The 16,764-nt window shown below is 40.0% G+C and overlaps 1 protein-coding gene across 3 annotated transcripts in view; it reads right to left on the reverse strand.

The window, feature by feature from the left end:
- Positions 1-9,178: 9,178 nt before the first annotated feature.
- Positions 9,179-16,764, reverse strand: part of RAPGEF6 (Rap guanine nucleotide exchange factor 6) — a 201,739-nt gene continuing 194,153 nt past the window's right edge. For all 3 annotated transcript variants that reach the window (XM_077768585.1, XM_077768584.1, XM_077768583.1), the window contains 3 exons: positions 15,775-16,271; positions 13,432-13,749; positions 9,179-12,737 (listed from right to left, as the gene is read on the reverse strand). In XM_077768585.1, coding sequence (XP_077624711.1) covers positions 12,712-12,737; positions 13,432-13,749; positions 15,775-16,271 — 841 coding nt within the window. In that variant the 3' untranslated portion in view covers positions 9,179-12,711. The remainder of the gene's footprint in view (positions 12,738-13,431; positions 13,750-15,774; positions 16,272-16,764) is intronic.

Consider the following 16,764-nt stretch of genomic DNA (forward strand, 5'->3'; position numbering starts at 1 on the left):
TTGGCTATCTTGTCTATTATTCTGCCTCTCAAAGGAAGCCACAAGCTCAAGTAAGATTTAATGGTCTGACCTCAGTGATGACAAAAAATAACAATGTTTAAAGTTTCTTTCTTTGCTCCTTAGCATGACAAAGCCCTACAGTTTTGTTTTGTTTTGTTTTGTTAGTGAAATGAAGTTCTTGACAAGCTGTGGAGTTAAAACCCAAGGTCAAGTTTCCTTGTGAATTTTTGCCCTTGGTGTAATCTTAGTGCTGACTAGCTACTTGATCCCTGGTCCCTAAGGGATTGATTTTATGGATGAGACTCAGGGGCAGTGATCATTTGGAGTTTGGGTTTATCAGATGTGTGCAGTTGCCGTAAACATGTTTCTGGTCTCAAAGGACTTGAAACTCATCGCTGCCTACGGATTCCCTGAGCCTACCGCAAATACTTCATTTGTTCATCTTTCTTGGGTTGGATTTGGGGGGGAGGGCAATTAAAAAATTGTGGTACAATACACAAACACAAAATCACCATCCTAGCCATTTTCAAGTACACATTTCAGGAGAGTTACATACGTTTACATTGTCATACGATCTGTCTCCAGAAATTTTTCATCTTGCCAAATGGAAATGTTGTACCCACTGATCCATAACTCTCAATTTCTCCCTCCTGCCCAGCCCCTGGAAACTGCTGTTCTACTTTCTGTGCCTGTGAATTTGACGCTACTAGTTACCCCACATAATCAAAACTGTTCACTGTTTATCTTTTTGCTTGCTGTCTTAATTCCCTTAGCGTTATGGCTTTTTTCAAAGTTCATTCATGTTACAGCAGCTGTCTGAATTTCCTTTCTCTTAGAAGCTGAATAATATTCTATTTTATGTATATACCACAATTTATTTTTGATGCATCCATTGATGAACGTTTGCGTTCCTTCCACCTCTTGGCTGTTGTGAATCATGCATGGGTGTGCAAATACTTCTCTTGAGATACTGTTCTCAGTCCTCCGGATACACCCCCAGAAATGGGATTGCTGAGGGCTGCCTGGGTGGCTCAGTTGGTGCTGAGCCTGGAGCCTGCTCAGAGCCTGGAGCCTGCTTCAGATTCTGTGTCTCCCTCTTTGTCTGCTCCTCCCCTACTGTGCTCTCTCAAAAATAAATGAATGTTAAAAAATTTAAAAAAGAAAAAAGAAATGGGATTGCTGGATCATATGGTGATACTTTCTGAGGAACCTCCAGGGCATAGGGTTCCAATTTTTCCACCTCTCCACCAACACTTGGGATTTTATTTTTTTTTTAAATATTTTTATTTATTTCTAGGAGAGAGAGAGAGACAGCATGAGCAGGGGAGGGTCAGAGAGAGAGGGAGACACAGACTCTGAAACAGGCTCCAGGCTCTGAGCTGGCAGTCAGCACAGAGCCCGACGCGGGGCTCGAACCCACGAACCGCGAGATCGTGACCCAAGCGAAAGTCGGACGCTTAACCGACTAAGCCACCCAGGCGCCCCTGGATTTTATTTTTTTATAGTAACCATCTTAATGGGTATGATTATGATTTCCATTTCCCTCATAATTAAATGATATTGAGCATCGTTTCATGTGCTTATTGACCATTTGTGTATCCTTTTTCAAGAAGTTTCTTTTAGGTCCTATGCCTATTCTTAGATTGTTGTTGAACAAGAGATCTTTAATAAATTTTAAGAAATCTGTTAAAATATTAGATATGTCAAATATATATATATATATTTAAGTGTGAAAGTATACTGAGGATGAGTATCTTACCCAACATAACATTGTATTTGTTCAGTGGCACCTTCAGAGATTCCCCAGAGTACAGCCTGCCTCTGCCTTAAATTGCTCTGTGAGCCTCTCTACTTTGTCTGCATTTTCAGGCTCCTTCCATCTCAAGGTATCTTCATCACAATCTTAGCGCTAGGAGTATGGGTCTATTTCTCTACTCACTTATTAAAATTCTGACCCCCCCAGTGTGTTTTAACTTAGAAACAGTGAAGCGCTCACTCTCATCAAGAGTATAACCTTAGTGCATTTTCTACTTGGAACTAATTTTAGTTTGGGGAGCATCTTGATTATATTTTCAAGAGGTGCTGTTGTCAGATAAATGACCACTACATAAAGGGGGGTTGGGCTCCAAGACTCTACTGGGCAAAGAAATGGTATTCTAGGAATGGAGATGAAATGGAAGAATGAAGGTAGAAAACTACACAGGTGTGATGAGGGTTCAGAGGAAGACGGTGAGAACGCGGCAGCACAGGCACATGCGAGGCGGCTGGGCACTGCCAAAGGATTACTCGTGTGTGAACTCACTTCATCGGCAGATCAACAATAAATAGGAGATAGGTTATTGCTGGCAACCTGTTGGTGGAGAAGAGAACTAAGGCAGAGAGAATATACAGCGAATAAGTAAGAATATTAGTTTTCTGCTGCTGCAAATGATCACAAACTCAGCAGCTCAAAATAGCACAATTTCAGTGGGTCAGGAGTTTGGGCCCCGGTTGCCTGGGTTGTCTGCTTACAGTCTTCCAAAGGCTGTAATCAAGCTGCCAGCTGTGCTGTGCTCAAATCTGGAGGCTGAACTAGGGAAAAAGCCACTTCCTAGCTCACTCAGATGTGGGTAGAATTCGTTCCCTGGAGAACTGAGGGGTCCCCCTTCATCCTGACTGTGGGCTGAAGACATCTCGGCACCGCCATGTTTCCTGTGGTAAGCAAAATGTGGTACGTGCAAAGGAACATTATTCAGCCTTTAAAAGAAAAAAAAAAAATCTAGCCTTTTGTGGGAAACATGGATGAATGAACCTGGAGGATGTTGTGCTGAGTGAAATAAGCCAGGCCCGGAAGACAAAGAGAGCACGATCTCACTTACATGTGCAGTACAGTGGGTGCCAGGAGTGGGGGAGCGTGGGCATGGGAAGATGTGGGTCAATAGGTACGAAGATTCATGTATGCAGGATGAGTAAGTTCTGGAGTGCTACTTGATGGCACAGGGACGAGAGTCCATAATACTGTACTGCATACATGAAATTTGCTAACGGAGGTGATTTTAAGTGTTCTCAACACACACACATTTTAAGTATGTGAAGTAATGAATATGTTAATTGGCTCAACGGTGGTAACCATTTCACAACATACACATACACTACATCATCGTGTTGTATAGTCGTACTTGGCCATGCACTGAATGCTGACACCCCACCCTATTCATGTGCTGAAATCCTAATCACTAAAGGGGAGGGTATTAAGAAGTGAGGCCTGGGGCAGGTGATTACGTCAAGTGGGCGAAGCCCTCGTGATGGGAAGTAGTACTCTTGTAATAAAAGCCCCTTCTCTGTGAAGACAAACCAAGAAGGCACCATCCACGAACTGGGAGAATGGCCCTCAAAGAACAGTGAGCCTGCTGACACCTTGATCGTGGACTTCCAAGCTTTCAGAACCGTTTTGTTAAGCAGCCCAAATCGACTAAGACATACACCTCAAACGTACACAATTGTTATTTGTCAAGCATACCTCGGTAAAGGAGGGGGGAAAGGCCCTGAAGCACATCAGACTCTTAAAAAATAAGTCTAATGAAAAATTAAAGACCTTGATCCAAAACAATAAAACAGTGATAGTCAAGAGAACATCTAAATAAATGCAGAAATATACTGGATTCACAGATTGGAAGCCTAAATTTTATGAAAATGTTAATTTCCTTCAAACTGTTACATAATTTCAAAAAATCCCATTCAAAATTCCAAGTGTGTGTGTGTGTGTGTGTGTGTGTGTGTGTGTGTGTGTGTGTAANTTGGAAACGCAAATGATAAGGAACAGCGAATTGTCTGGAAAAAGAACAGGGTCAGCGAACTTGCACTACCAGGTATCAGGATGTAGTCTACTGCTAGAGCAATTAAGACAGTGTGGTTTTAGGGAAGTACACGCTGACAGAACAGAATACAGACCTCAGAATAAACTCAAACATGTATGGACAGCTGGCCCACAGCAATGTAGTCAATGCAACAAAGGATTTATCTTTTCAACAAACAGTACAGGAACAATCCATAGGTGAGAGAATGAAACCTCACCTTTACCTTACACAAAATTCTATTCCAGATAAACTGTGGAGCTAAATTTAAAAGGTAGGACACTGACATATTTGAGAAATAACACAAATATGTTAATAAACTTGAAGCAGAGAAAGACTTCTTAGATCACACCAAAAAAAAAAAAAGAAAAAAAAAAGCATTAACCATAAAGGAAAAGAGTAATTAAGTTTCTCTAGTTTAAAATTAAACTTCTCTTTTTCATTATGACAAAGCATACCACAGAGTGGGAAGAGTTATTCGTTATGGATGTAACTGACAAGGGAGTCATATCCAAAGTACATAAAAAACATCTATAGATAAAAATGAAATACACTAAAAAATGCACTTCATAAAAGCAAAAATCAAATGGCCTGCAAACTAAGGAGCTCAACTCCACTAATAACCAGGGAAATGAAAACTAAAACCATAACAAAATACTATTACATACCTACCAAAACGGCCGTTAAAAACACCAAAAATACCAAGTGGTCAGAACAGGTCAGAATGGGTGGACCGCTGCCAGGGGTCTATGTAAGAGGCAGGGGTTCAGTGTAGACTGTTACAAGTCTGACTGGTTCTGAGTGGTTCTTACGTTTATTACCTGTTTTTCATTCCTGCTCAGAGTTGGGTCACATGTGGAAACCTGGAAGATTTCCCTTAGGAGCCCTAGAAAAGACCGACCCTCTTTAAGTATTTCAAATCCTATGTCCAAATGTACAAATGATGTGTTAGGAAATCACTGCATCCACACTGTAGAGTTTATCCAAATAGAAGGTCTAAAATTCTTTTTTCTAGTTGGACATGTTTCAGTTTCATTTCCTCTTTGAAGGAGAACTCTGAGAATATTTCACTGTGGACTGCAGACATTATTGGGAAAGATGGCTAAGAAATTACCTTGTGCTTCCCTTTGTGAAGACAAAGACCTTACGAGACACTGTAATGTGGCGCCATCTAGTGGCTCCATGTATTTTACCACAACTTCCCCCTTAAGGCCACCTTTTTACGAAGGATAAAGGTTTTTGCCCTTGATCATCTGCTGCCACAGCTAAAATAGAGCACAGCAGAGCAAAACATCCACATCAACTCCAAACCTATGTAGTTTTTCATAATGGGATTAAGCAACTTTCCATGTTTAATGGACATTTCCCCCCTTATTAAGTCTTGTCCGGTTTTCTATTGAGGACTCTTTATTTTGATACACAGATGTACTTCATATATTCTGGATTCTGGTCCCTTGAAGGAGTATATGAATGACAGTACACTGTCCAACTCTATGGCCTTTTGTGTTTTTAAATGGTATTTTAAGATAAACCTGTCGCATTTGGTGCCGTTTCCTGATAAAGCCATCCAGGGCTGGAATGTTCTTTGTGGAAAGGCTTTTAAAATCACAGATTCAACTCCTTTAACAGCCATAGGACTACTAAATTCTCCTTCTTACAGATTTGCTAAGTTGTTTTTTTCTGTGAATTTATTTCATCTACATTTTAGTTCCTTTAAGTGTCTCATGTCTTTAATGACATTAATCATGATTCTTTTTCATTCCTAATAATAGTTTTGCCATCTTTCTTTTCTCTTGGTCATTCCCCCCAAGAGATTAGCAATTTTATCTTTTTTAGTCTTTTTAAAGAACTCAGTGTTTTGTTAATCCTTCTGTTGGTCATGCTGTATTTCATTAATTTGTTATTAATCCATTATTTTCTTCCATTGAGTTGAATTTAATTTGCTGTTATTATTCTGGTTTCTTGAGAAGGATGTTTAATTCATGTTTAGCCTTTCTACTTTTCTTATATATACATTTAAGGCTACAAACTTCCCCTGTAAGTATGGCTTTAATCTCAACCAAAAGGTTTTGATATTCTATTTCCATTTTAATTAATTTGTTTTTCTACTTTCTACTGGACTATTAGGGGAAACATTTCTTAACTTCTAATTTTTATAGTTTTTGTTATTTGTTAAATTCTATACAGAAAACCTCTATAGGAGTTCAACTTTTTCCAGTTTCTTAGTTACCTTATGGCTTAGGAGAGAGCCAACTTTCATCAATGCTCCGTGTCCACCTGGAAAAAACATTCTTTGCAGTTGCTGATTCAAGTGTTTTATAGTCCATTAGATTAAGTTTGTTATTTGTGTTGTTCCTGCCTTCTACATCCTTAATGATTTGGGAGACAGGGTGTGTGTACCTACTTCTGTTATTTACTGACAGTTATATTCAGTTTTTCTGTATGGACTTCCACTTCTGGTCAAGATGGTTTAAGTTCCACTTAACCCTTATGCATCAAGTAAATAACACACTACAGGAGACATGTAAAACAATGCCACTTAAGACACAGGACATCAGGCACTGAGGAACAGCAACGCTTGAGAGCACAAAAACAAGAGCTGAGCCTTACCTCTGCCCATTTACTACCTGAAGAAAATCTCCAGGCCGTAACGTAAGGGAGGGGAAACTGAGGCGGAGCTCATCAGTGTTCCAGAGCTGATGAGACAGGTGAGAGTCCAGGAAGATGCAAGTGGCTAGAGTTCAATCTTCCACAAGCTTCAAAAACGGACAAAGAATAATTCCCAGCTCTTTCTACGAGGCCAGTTTAACAATAATACCAAGACCTAACAAGGGTGTTACAAGGCAGGGATATTACAGACCATCTCTCTAGGACACAGATGTAATATCTTAAGTAAAATATTGCAACATCAGTCTAGAAATACAAGATATACCTATATATCTTGTTAACTTATTTATAAAAACAAGACATCATAACCAAGTGGGGTTTGTTCTAGCAAAGTGGATGGTAAAGTGGGGGAGCAGGTATGCAAGAGGGAAGGGTTAACACTAGGAAATCTATGAACTAAGTAACCCCACTAACAACTACAAGAAAAATAATGCTATCATCTCAACAGATTCAAGGAAAGCATTTAACAAAATTCATTATACCACAAATCCACTTACCAAATTGTCATAAAAAGGAAACACCCTAAATTCATAACGAATACTTACGAAAACCCCATAGCAGTCATCCTGACCAATGGTGAAATGTACAATTTACCCTGAGATCAGGAACAAAGAAAGGAATTCCACCCTGACCACTTCTATTCAACACTGTACTAGCACTGTGACCAGTGCGATTCGGTGAGAAATGAAATGCAAAATGACTGGAAAGAAATAAAAGTCAATATGAGCACACGACAGGGAGCATCTAGAAAAATCCAAAAGAATCACAAACTAAGAAAAATTAAGATTACTAGATACCGTAAAACTACTGTATTTCAGTATTCTAGCAACAAATTTAAAAAACAAGATCTTAAAAAACACTTCACAGAAGAGAATAGCCAAAAGGCCAGTAAGTATTTGAAAAGATGCTTAGCATTATTAGTCACCATGAAAATTAAAACCACAGTAAGATACCAGTACTCACTTAGTTGGCAAGGACGATAGGCACGTCCCTTCCGTAAACACTTGCAAAAACAAGAGACTGACAAGGCAGCTACAGAGAGTGCTTCTGGGGTGGCCGATACCCCTGGTCTTTGTTCATTAGGTGCTTCTGGAGGACGGGGGGAGGCTGCAGATTCTGGGTCCCCAATATCACACAAATAAAGTAGCGCGCGTCAGTTTCCTAGGGTTACAGTACCAAAGGACCAAAAACTGGGTGTCATAATTAAGAGGCCAGAAGTCCAAATCATGGTGCTCTCCAGAGGTGTTAGGAACAATCTCCTCTCTTCTAGGTCCTGGAAGCTGTTGGCATCCTTCCACTCCTGGCTACTTCCGCCGTCTTCCACTGCCTTCTCCACTCGGTCTATTTTTATCATTGTTTGTCTCTTACAAAGACACTTGTGTCAACCTATAGGGCTCATCCAGATAATCCAGTCATCTCATCCCAGAACGCTTAATTTTATCTGCAAAGAGGGTGTTCTTAAATGCAAGTAGCATCTACAAGTTCTAGGGATTAGAGCTTGTTACTTTTGGGTGGCCACTACTCAACCTATTACGTCCATGTTTAGTACTGTCCAAGTAAAGGAATGAACTAGTGACGCTGCACAGATGCTCAGGGGAAGGATCAGCCTGAGAAAATCTGGTGTGTGCGCTGCTAGGAGGGGGTGAGCTGTGAGGAGAGAGAAGCTTCACCTATCATGGAAATAGTATTCTCTGGGTACAGACTGAAGATTGGGAAAATTTTAGAAAGGAATGCTAAAGCCTAATTTCCTCCTTCTCTGCCAAGGTCCTAGGATCTGCTCCCATAAAAGAAACTGCTGCACGTATTGCTACTAGAGGGGTGGGCAGTGGGCACACTGTGCTGGGCCCAAGCCAGCTGCCCACCCAACATGCATTCTTTCTTCCTTCACTGAAAGGAATCCCTGTTTTATTTAGAGCCACGGATTGCTCAGCTAAAAAAAAAGTTCACTTCCCGGGTGCCTGGCTGGCTCCATTGGTTCAGTGTCTGACTCTTGGTACCGGCTCAGGTCATGCTCTCACGGTGGTGTGTGGGATCGAATCCCGCCTCGGACTCCAGGCTGAGCCCGTTTGGGATTCTCTCTCTCCTTCTCTCCCGGACCTCCAGTCTCCACCCCTGCCACCTCGCTCTCAAAAATAAACATTAAAAAAAAAAAAAGAAAAAAGAAAAAAAAAGCTCACTTCCCAAGTTTCCTTGCAGCTACCTGTAATGCAACACATTTCTGACTAGTGAGATAAAAGCAGAAATATCAAGTGGAGCTTCTGGAAAAGCTGTTTTGCTAATAAAAAGGGTCACACCTGCACCTTTCCCCCTAAGCACTTCCTATGAAACACAGGTGATGTCACGAGGTGTCAATGTCCTGACAAGGGCCCTGAGTCCTTGACAGCACTATGTAGTCACCTGATTACTCTTGGACAGTCTGCCCGTAGGCTTTCCTGTCATAAGAGGAAAACCCAAGCCCTAATGGGAAGAAACCACTGTTGCTTGGTTTGTAATCAAACACACTTTTTAAGAATCACACAACAGGTGAGTATTTTATAGATACTACAAAGTCAACAATAACTGGATCATTCCAGTATCTGTGGAGACGTGAAAACTAAGGCCTTCACACCAATGCTGGTCCCAGACTGGCCCTCTTGAGTTATCTGTGTCCATTCGTATGTAATAAGGTGCAGAGAAGGTTAATGTAGATTCTTTATTGATTCCACCAATGTATTAGTAGATATGATAATAATAAATGGTACTTTTACATTCTCTTAACCAAAAATATAACAAATATTTACATTCAGTAAAAATACAAAAAGCATACAGAGGCACTGTCTTTCTAAAAGACATAAGTTTAAGAGGTATCAAAAAATAGGAGACAAACATTGCTCGTTACAGGATACTTTACAATCACTGAATTGTGCAGTATAATTGCATTCGATTATTATAACTGTGCAGTTTTGTTTTGTCTTTTTCTGGTAAGCTCACATGTTTCTATTTCAAAAGATCAAGTACAACTGCATTCTGTGTATCAAAAATAAAGAAGCCTTAAAAAAGCACAAGAAAAGCTAAAGATGAACTGGAGATCAAGTTTAAATTTGAAAATGTACTGTGACACTTTTTTGAAGATTTATCCCTTTTAGCCTTTAAGGAACTGCTAAAGGGATACATCTACTTTAATACCACCTTTTTTTAGAAACTTAAAATGTATCAGAATACCAATCATTGTTTTAAATATACAAGGAAATTCTTTCTCTCCTTTTTAGAGGGGAGAAACCACTATAAAAATTAGATTTGTTCTTGGAAATCCTCGTGATTACTGCCACATATTCTGGCCTCGGAGATTCTCAAGGAGGTTATACAGATGATGACAAATGTGACTTAATCACCCTGATGAAAAACCAATTAAGTCTTTTTCTCCCCAATGATCAGATTCAAAGTAACCATCTGGAGGAATTACGAATCTACTACTTAAACGGTTATGGAAGTATATACTGGATTTACTCATTGTTCAAATCTTTCATTATGAAGAAACTGTTCTGTTGCAACGAATTTGGCAAAAACTTTGCACTGAGGATTTACCTCAGTAAATCCCGACAGATTCAGAGTTGAGGTGAGATGAGGGCACTAGTCTCTTTATTAAATTTTAAAATAAAAACAGAAACAAAGGGGATTTAGAACTGGAGCACATACGGTTAAGGCTTCTCTTGTTCTAGTCATGTGACAAACTAAGAGAAGGCAGAAATGTTCCCTCAATTAAAATATAAAAACCCAAATTCCACAAGTTCTTAGGGGATACACACGTATCACACTACAAAGCGTTTGGCTTTAGTTCCTGATCACTGTGAAGGGCTGACTCAGACACTTACAGCTGGAGCCAGACACACAAAGTCAGCTACAAGGTGCAGTCCCAAAGCACTGCCTCTCTGTGCAAGATATTACTGACACCATTAAGGACAAAGACAGGTAAGGCTCCATATGATTTCAAACACCTGCAAATAAACAGATATTTTATGAACAGCATATTTTTTCTGGGGAAATAAGATATAAAATAGAATAAATAAATGTGACCAAAAAATGACTGTAACAGAAGTATCTTTCATTTTCTTTGTTTGGCTCTGGACATGAAAACAATACTCTGTAAATCAGCAAAGGAACACTTTTTGTGATCAAAGGACCAGTATTTACAGGTTAAATCACTACAGCGTGACTTTCAACCCAGGATTTTTGACCCAGGCCATTTTCCATGTCAACAGACCAAGAAAGCTAGAGAGCCAATTAGCCTCATTCTACTCATTCTAACACACTGGGGGGGGGGTGTTGTTGTTGTTGTTTTAAGGCTTTAAGTTTCAGATTGACATTTTGGGTTTTTGTTTTGTCATTTTTTTCCCCAAAGGAAGTTTTCAGATAAGCTATCCTTCCTAAAATGAATAGACAATCATTTTGGTGGAAAAGACAGACCACTGCCATTTACCACTTGGAAATGATTCATGATTTTAAAATGGAGAGGACTGGGGTTGGGGAGGCGCCTAGCTGGCTCAGTCAGTAGAACATGTGACTCTTAACCTCAGAGTTGACAGTTCAAGCCCCACATAGGGCATGGAGCCTACTTAACAACAACAAAGCTGGGGGCGGGGGGCGGTGGTGGAAAGGGAAAGGGGGAGAGATAGCTAGGAAAAAAAGAAGAAACAAAGTCTTGAAAAGGAAATCACAAATCAGCTAACTCCTATATTCACATATGGACAACTACTACTCAGCAGTAAACCCATTTGGCTCCAAGTTGATGTGGGCAGTGCACATGAATGGCTTTGGCTTTTTTTTTTTTTTTTTGGTAGTCATAGAAGTTAATTAAGCTTTCACCTGCGTTTACACTTAAAAACAAATGATAAAATTTGAACTTAAGATACAAAAGACACTGTATTTAATTTGTAAAAATGTGTAAAGTCTAGGTCGTCCAGTAAACAGTCAATGAAATTTTAATTACTTAAGGAACACCATGCCCAACATACTGGTAACACACAGATCTCTTTCCTCTCAAGGGCTTAACCTCAGAACCAGGAGAGAATCAATCCCATAATTCTAGCTCCTCTGTGCCCCCTAAAATTTTCAACCAATCACTACCTTGGTGTACTCATGAGCTATGCTGGGGGCAGCTGTGGGGTTTATGATCACAGCCCCATGCTATGGGCCGGAGTGGTGGGGATGCTGCAGAACAGTACATAAAGCTTAATTCATCTCCAGGATTACACACCCATGACTGCATTTCCTTCTTAAAAAAAGAACTCCATATTTGAGCACTGAAAAACTTTTGCTTGGGGTTTCTATACAACTCTCTAGAATCCATTCTCTACTTAATAGATTTGTACTTTCAGTTAGATGCGGCATGACACTCACTTCAGAAAGGGTTGGTGTACGTGTGTTTAAGGACAATTTCATTCTTTAGAGAGGAGGGTGGCTACCGACCTAATTATAGCCTCCCTTTCCCTAAGGACTGGTAAGACACCCTGTGGCAGCATTGTCTGGCCCTTCAAATCAGCAGATGGAGTACCTCCGCTCCTAACACCTCAACCACAGAGGGCTTCCTTCCTCCCTCCCTCCCTCTGGCGGAGACCCTACATTGACTGGGGCGACAGATCAAGTTCATCTCTGTATACATTAAGCATATCATCCTGTAAAGAGGACTTCAGTTTGGTCAGACCAGAGACAGTTTTACGGTCTAACACATAAACACTCACTCATGATAGCTCCCCAACACAAAGAAAACCACAAGACTTGAAATAATAAGTTACTTTTCAAATACACAAGAATATCCTTGGTATTGGCAGACATTGTGAATTTGTCCATTAACCCAAGCTATTGCTTGGAAATATTACCACTACCCTCTTAAAAATAACGTTTTAAAGAAAAGTCTATGCTGATATGCACAGGGAGGACTGAGTTTGAATCTGTTCTAGTAACTGTGGTCCCAAGGCAGGTGTGGTGTGTGAAGTGAAGACTGGTTTGCAGGCACGACATCCACAGCTGAGGAAACTATGCGTCTGCAAGGATTAAAGGAAAGGAAGCGTAACTCAGGGCTGTGTCGTTGCTCAGGGCACGGGAACGAGACCTCTGGGTTAGCAGCAGCGGCAGCGGCAAGCTTCTGTTGGCAACGGCCTGCGGAATCACGAGATGGTTCTGCCCACTCCTTCCCCGGTGACTTTCGGTAAACTTCAGACGGGCCCTCCAAAGGCTAGACTGCTGAGACCTGTTCATTCTCTGGAAACAGTAAAAACACAGGAAAGTGGTAGAAGAGGCATATTAACGAAGACCGACTTACAATGTAGTTACCTGTTTAGACAATTAGTCAATTTCAACAAAGAAATCCTCTCAAATATCCTATCGGGGCCCCGATTTTATCACGACGACTTCTAAGTGCTGATCACACTGAAGGTGACCAAATGCACTTTCCTAACTGCTCTTCATTTCTCTATTGTTTAAAAGGATAAAATTTCATTTACTAGCAAACCATTTTTGAAAATACCACCCCAGCTGCAGTCTGTCAAGAGTTTTGCCATTATGAGGAACAACATCAATGGCATGATTTCAGGTAGCTCAGCACTTCGATACTTGCACTTTGAAGTTTTCGTGCATTTATTTATGGGAGACACGACTCCACTACTGTCAAGTGCCTCCTCTGGAGATTATCCTGAGACTGAGCTGCTATCTGTCAAATATGAGAATACCTTGTTTGAGCCAGAGGAAAGGTACAGGGCACACAGAAACATGCAGCTTGACCTCTCCGTTAAAACAAACACACCTCTGTAGTTAGGGATTTTTTTTTTTTTTTTAACAGAGACTTATAAGGCATTTTACATGTAAACTTTAATGATTATGTAAAATAACAGAGTAAAGACCAATTAATATATACAGCAATTCATTTAAGACCCATTAAGGTAGTTTGTCAACATACCATCTGCTTCGCTATCTGCGTCAGTCACATCTGCTAGTTTAGGATGGGATGGTTGCTGCAAAATATGCCTCTGAGGCTGAGTTACAATCTTCGATGGAACACAGGCCACGGGGCTGCTACCGAGAGAAGCTGGTGGCAGTCTAGAGAGGCTGTTATGCATCATCTTTGACCTCTGCACTGCCACACTATAATCTGGAGGTTTTAGGTGTAGGTGGGGTCCTTCCTTTAGGTCCGCTAAAGAAATGCCCATGTATCCTGGAGGAGTGGGAGGTGGCTCCCTATACCTATCCTCCTTCTTGGGTGAGGTGACACAGTACACTGGCATGAAAAATAAGCAATGGAAATGTTAATGAAAAATGTAAGAAATAAAAAAAAACATACTGAAACTTATTACACTGACAAAACAGAACTCAAAAATCAGACTGAATGAGTGAACGTATTTGAATACAATGACAGATTATAAAAACCCACTATTTTAAAACTTAATATTTAAACCTGTTATCGAACATATAAATCTCATGAGGTCTTATCAACATAAAAAGAGTGACAGAGAACTGAAAGCAATGATGCCTTGACGGCCCCCCCTCTGCAGCGGGGCCCTTGCACCACAGAGATGTCTGCCTGGCTCCTGGACGACTCCAGCTCTGAGGATGACGGAGTCAGAAACATCTAACAGTTCACCCTGAATATCTATGTTTTCACAGGAAGGCCGTCTGGGCCTCTATTTCAGGTCTGTTCTACCCTGTCCCTGAGACACGAACCACTGTTTCATGGCCTCCCAGGTGGACTTTCAGTCCTGGCATATCAACAACTTTAACTTTCTGGGAATGGAGCTCCTAATTCCTTCAAGAACCTTCCTTCCAACTTCTGATCTGTGACTAAGTGAAAAAGAAAAAAACAGCCATCATTTTAGGAAATTCATCGTAAGTTTCCCTGATTTTTAGTGGACATTAAAAACAACCATGACTTAAAATAAATAATACCTTTGACTTAAAATCCTTTTCCCTAAGTTTGTAAACACTGGGACGAAGGCAAAGTTTCAGAAAGCATCAGAAATGGATTAAAGAAGAGAGAAAGTTCCATGAAATTAAGAGTGATTCACAGGATCTAAGGGGCAGATGGTTCTGAATATCTTGATGATGTAAGTAACTTTTAAAACACAAACATCACATATGTATAAGCAGAATAAATTAAAAAGGACCATTAACAATTCTAACATTAACTCTCCTTTTGGAGAATCAAGTTCGCCCATACTGGAATTTCTACAAGTGTACCAGCAAAATCTGCATGTATTATCAAGGTCCTATATGATCTCCAGTCCTAGCTGAGAAGATGGGGTGGGGAGGGGACAGAGCACCGTTGTCAAGACGAGGGAGACAAGAATGAAGAATTTAAGCCATTTGCCCAAGTCATCTAGAAATGAAATAAAAGATTCTTAAAAATCTAGTTTCCTAAATGGAGAAGAGATTAATTTTATATCTTTGCACACACATGCTTATATATTCATACAGTGGTTACCTAGAAGGATTTAGTAAAAAAAAGTCCTTGGAAAAAATGAATGCGCTAATAAAAATCCCAATCCATAATTCAATTTGACAAGTAAAAAATATACTAAAAACGTGTTATAAAAATCAGCACATCTTTCACATTCTTAGTAATTTGACTTCAGGAATACTTTAGAGAGAGTATTTTATATGATTCATAATATGGTCATTCTATATATACAGAAAAGCAGGGGCTACTATATGCCAATATTTACATAATTCAAGGAAGAAATGAAAAAACTGTATTTGAGGGCTGAAGACTAAAAGGACACAGACACCAGAGAGCTGCACATGGTCAGAATGGAGCCCACTACAGGAGGTGGCGCACCCGTGCCATGTGCTAGGAGCATATGGTGAAAATTCAGACTTTCTAAACACAATTTCTCTCTCTTTTGCTATCTAAAAATAGTATCAAAGTCTCTACCGTTTTGACAGAGCAACTGTGGCCCAAACAATTTATGAGGTGACAAAGAGAACAATCCCTTCATTACTACTTCACAATCACACAATCTGTCCTTAACGAAGCCAGAGACCTCAGAAACAAAACAAGACAAAACGGTCCCCTTTATTAAGTACCTTCATACCAGTCTTTTCATTTTAATAGGCTTGAACACATGCCCCCAAACCTCTGAGAAATCATGAACTTTTTGAAAATAACTTGTTTGTACAGGGCAGGAAGAGAGGCTGGAGAGAGAGATGGAATATCTGCAAGAGTAAAATTCTGGGCCAACATATCCCAAAATGCCATTTTTTGTCATTTAATCTCTCAATGCCACAGATCTGACAACACACAACTTACCAATCAAGCCCTTTTCTGTACTTGAAGTAACAGTTTTATAAACTGGGTCAGTGACATCCTTGGAGTCCAAGCTTTCAGAGGATTCAGGTGGGGTGCTCTCCAACACTCTCCTTTTAACTGTCCCATAGTTTGGTTCGTATGTGTCAGACAGAGAAGTGGAAGAGGCCCAACTCTGTCTCATCTGATTCGTCTCTAGGCTTCCTTTACACTGACCACAAGTTCTAGAGCAGCCTTTAGGACAGGAATAGGGCTCAGAGTCAGGGGGTTCAACTTCAACAATGGGGCCATCCAAATGGCTCTGTCGGTAAGAGTTCAAAAAATCCCAGCCCTTTGGGTTTGGAAGGCTTTGGAAGTTGTCATGGGAGCTGCTTGAACAGGAAGTCCAACTTCCACGACCACTATCGGCTGCTTCTAAAATGATATGTTCATGAGAAATCTCTTCGTTACTCATAGAAGATGAGACAGCTAAACTCTTGACTAGAGATGGCTTTGTCCACCTAAAAAAAAGTTAAGGATACACAATTAAAAGTAACCTAGTGGCTTGCTGGAAAAATCTCCTGTCCAATGCAAGTATAACCACCTACAAGACACTGCAGAACATGCATCATAAATGTTCAATGCCAAAATAATCTTTTGAAAAAATAATGACACTGTAATTCATCATCACTTAATCTCTATTCCCATTAATGTTAATATTTAGCTAGAAACATGCATGGAAGAAACTCAAATATTTAGCAAGGTTACCTAAGCATTTTTCTTAAGCTGATTTTAAATAAAAATGAAAAATGAGGCTTGAAATGAATAAAATTACACATTTTCATTCTTGGCCAATATAATGCTAGATTCTCCACATGGATACAGAATAAAGAATTCTCAACTACAGGAACCATATTTGGTTTTCCAATTTAACCCTGAGATCAGCCTACTACTATGCCAAGTAAAGAGCAACTTCCCCAACTATTAAATGAATTCTAATACTTATAGCAGGGG

Source organism: Crocuta crocuta, unplaced genomic scaffold, assembly GCF_008692635.1.
Source record: "Crocuta crocuta isolate KB4526 unplaced genomic scaffold, BGI_CrCroc_1.0 scaffold64, whole genome shotgun sequence".
NCBI lineage: Eukaryota > Metazoa > Chordata > Mammalia > Carnivora > Hyaenidae > Crocuta > Crocuta crocuta.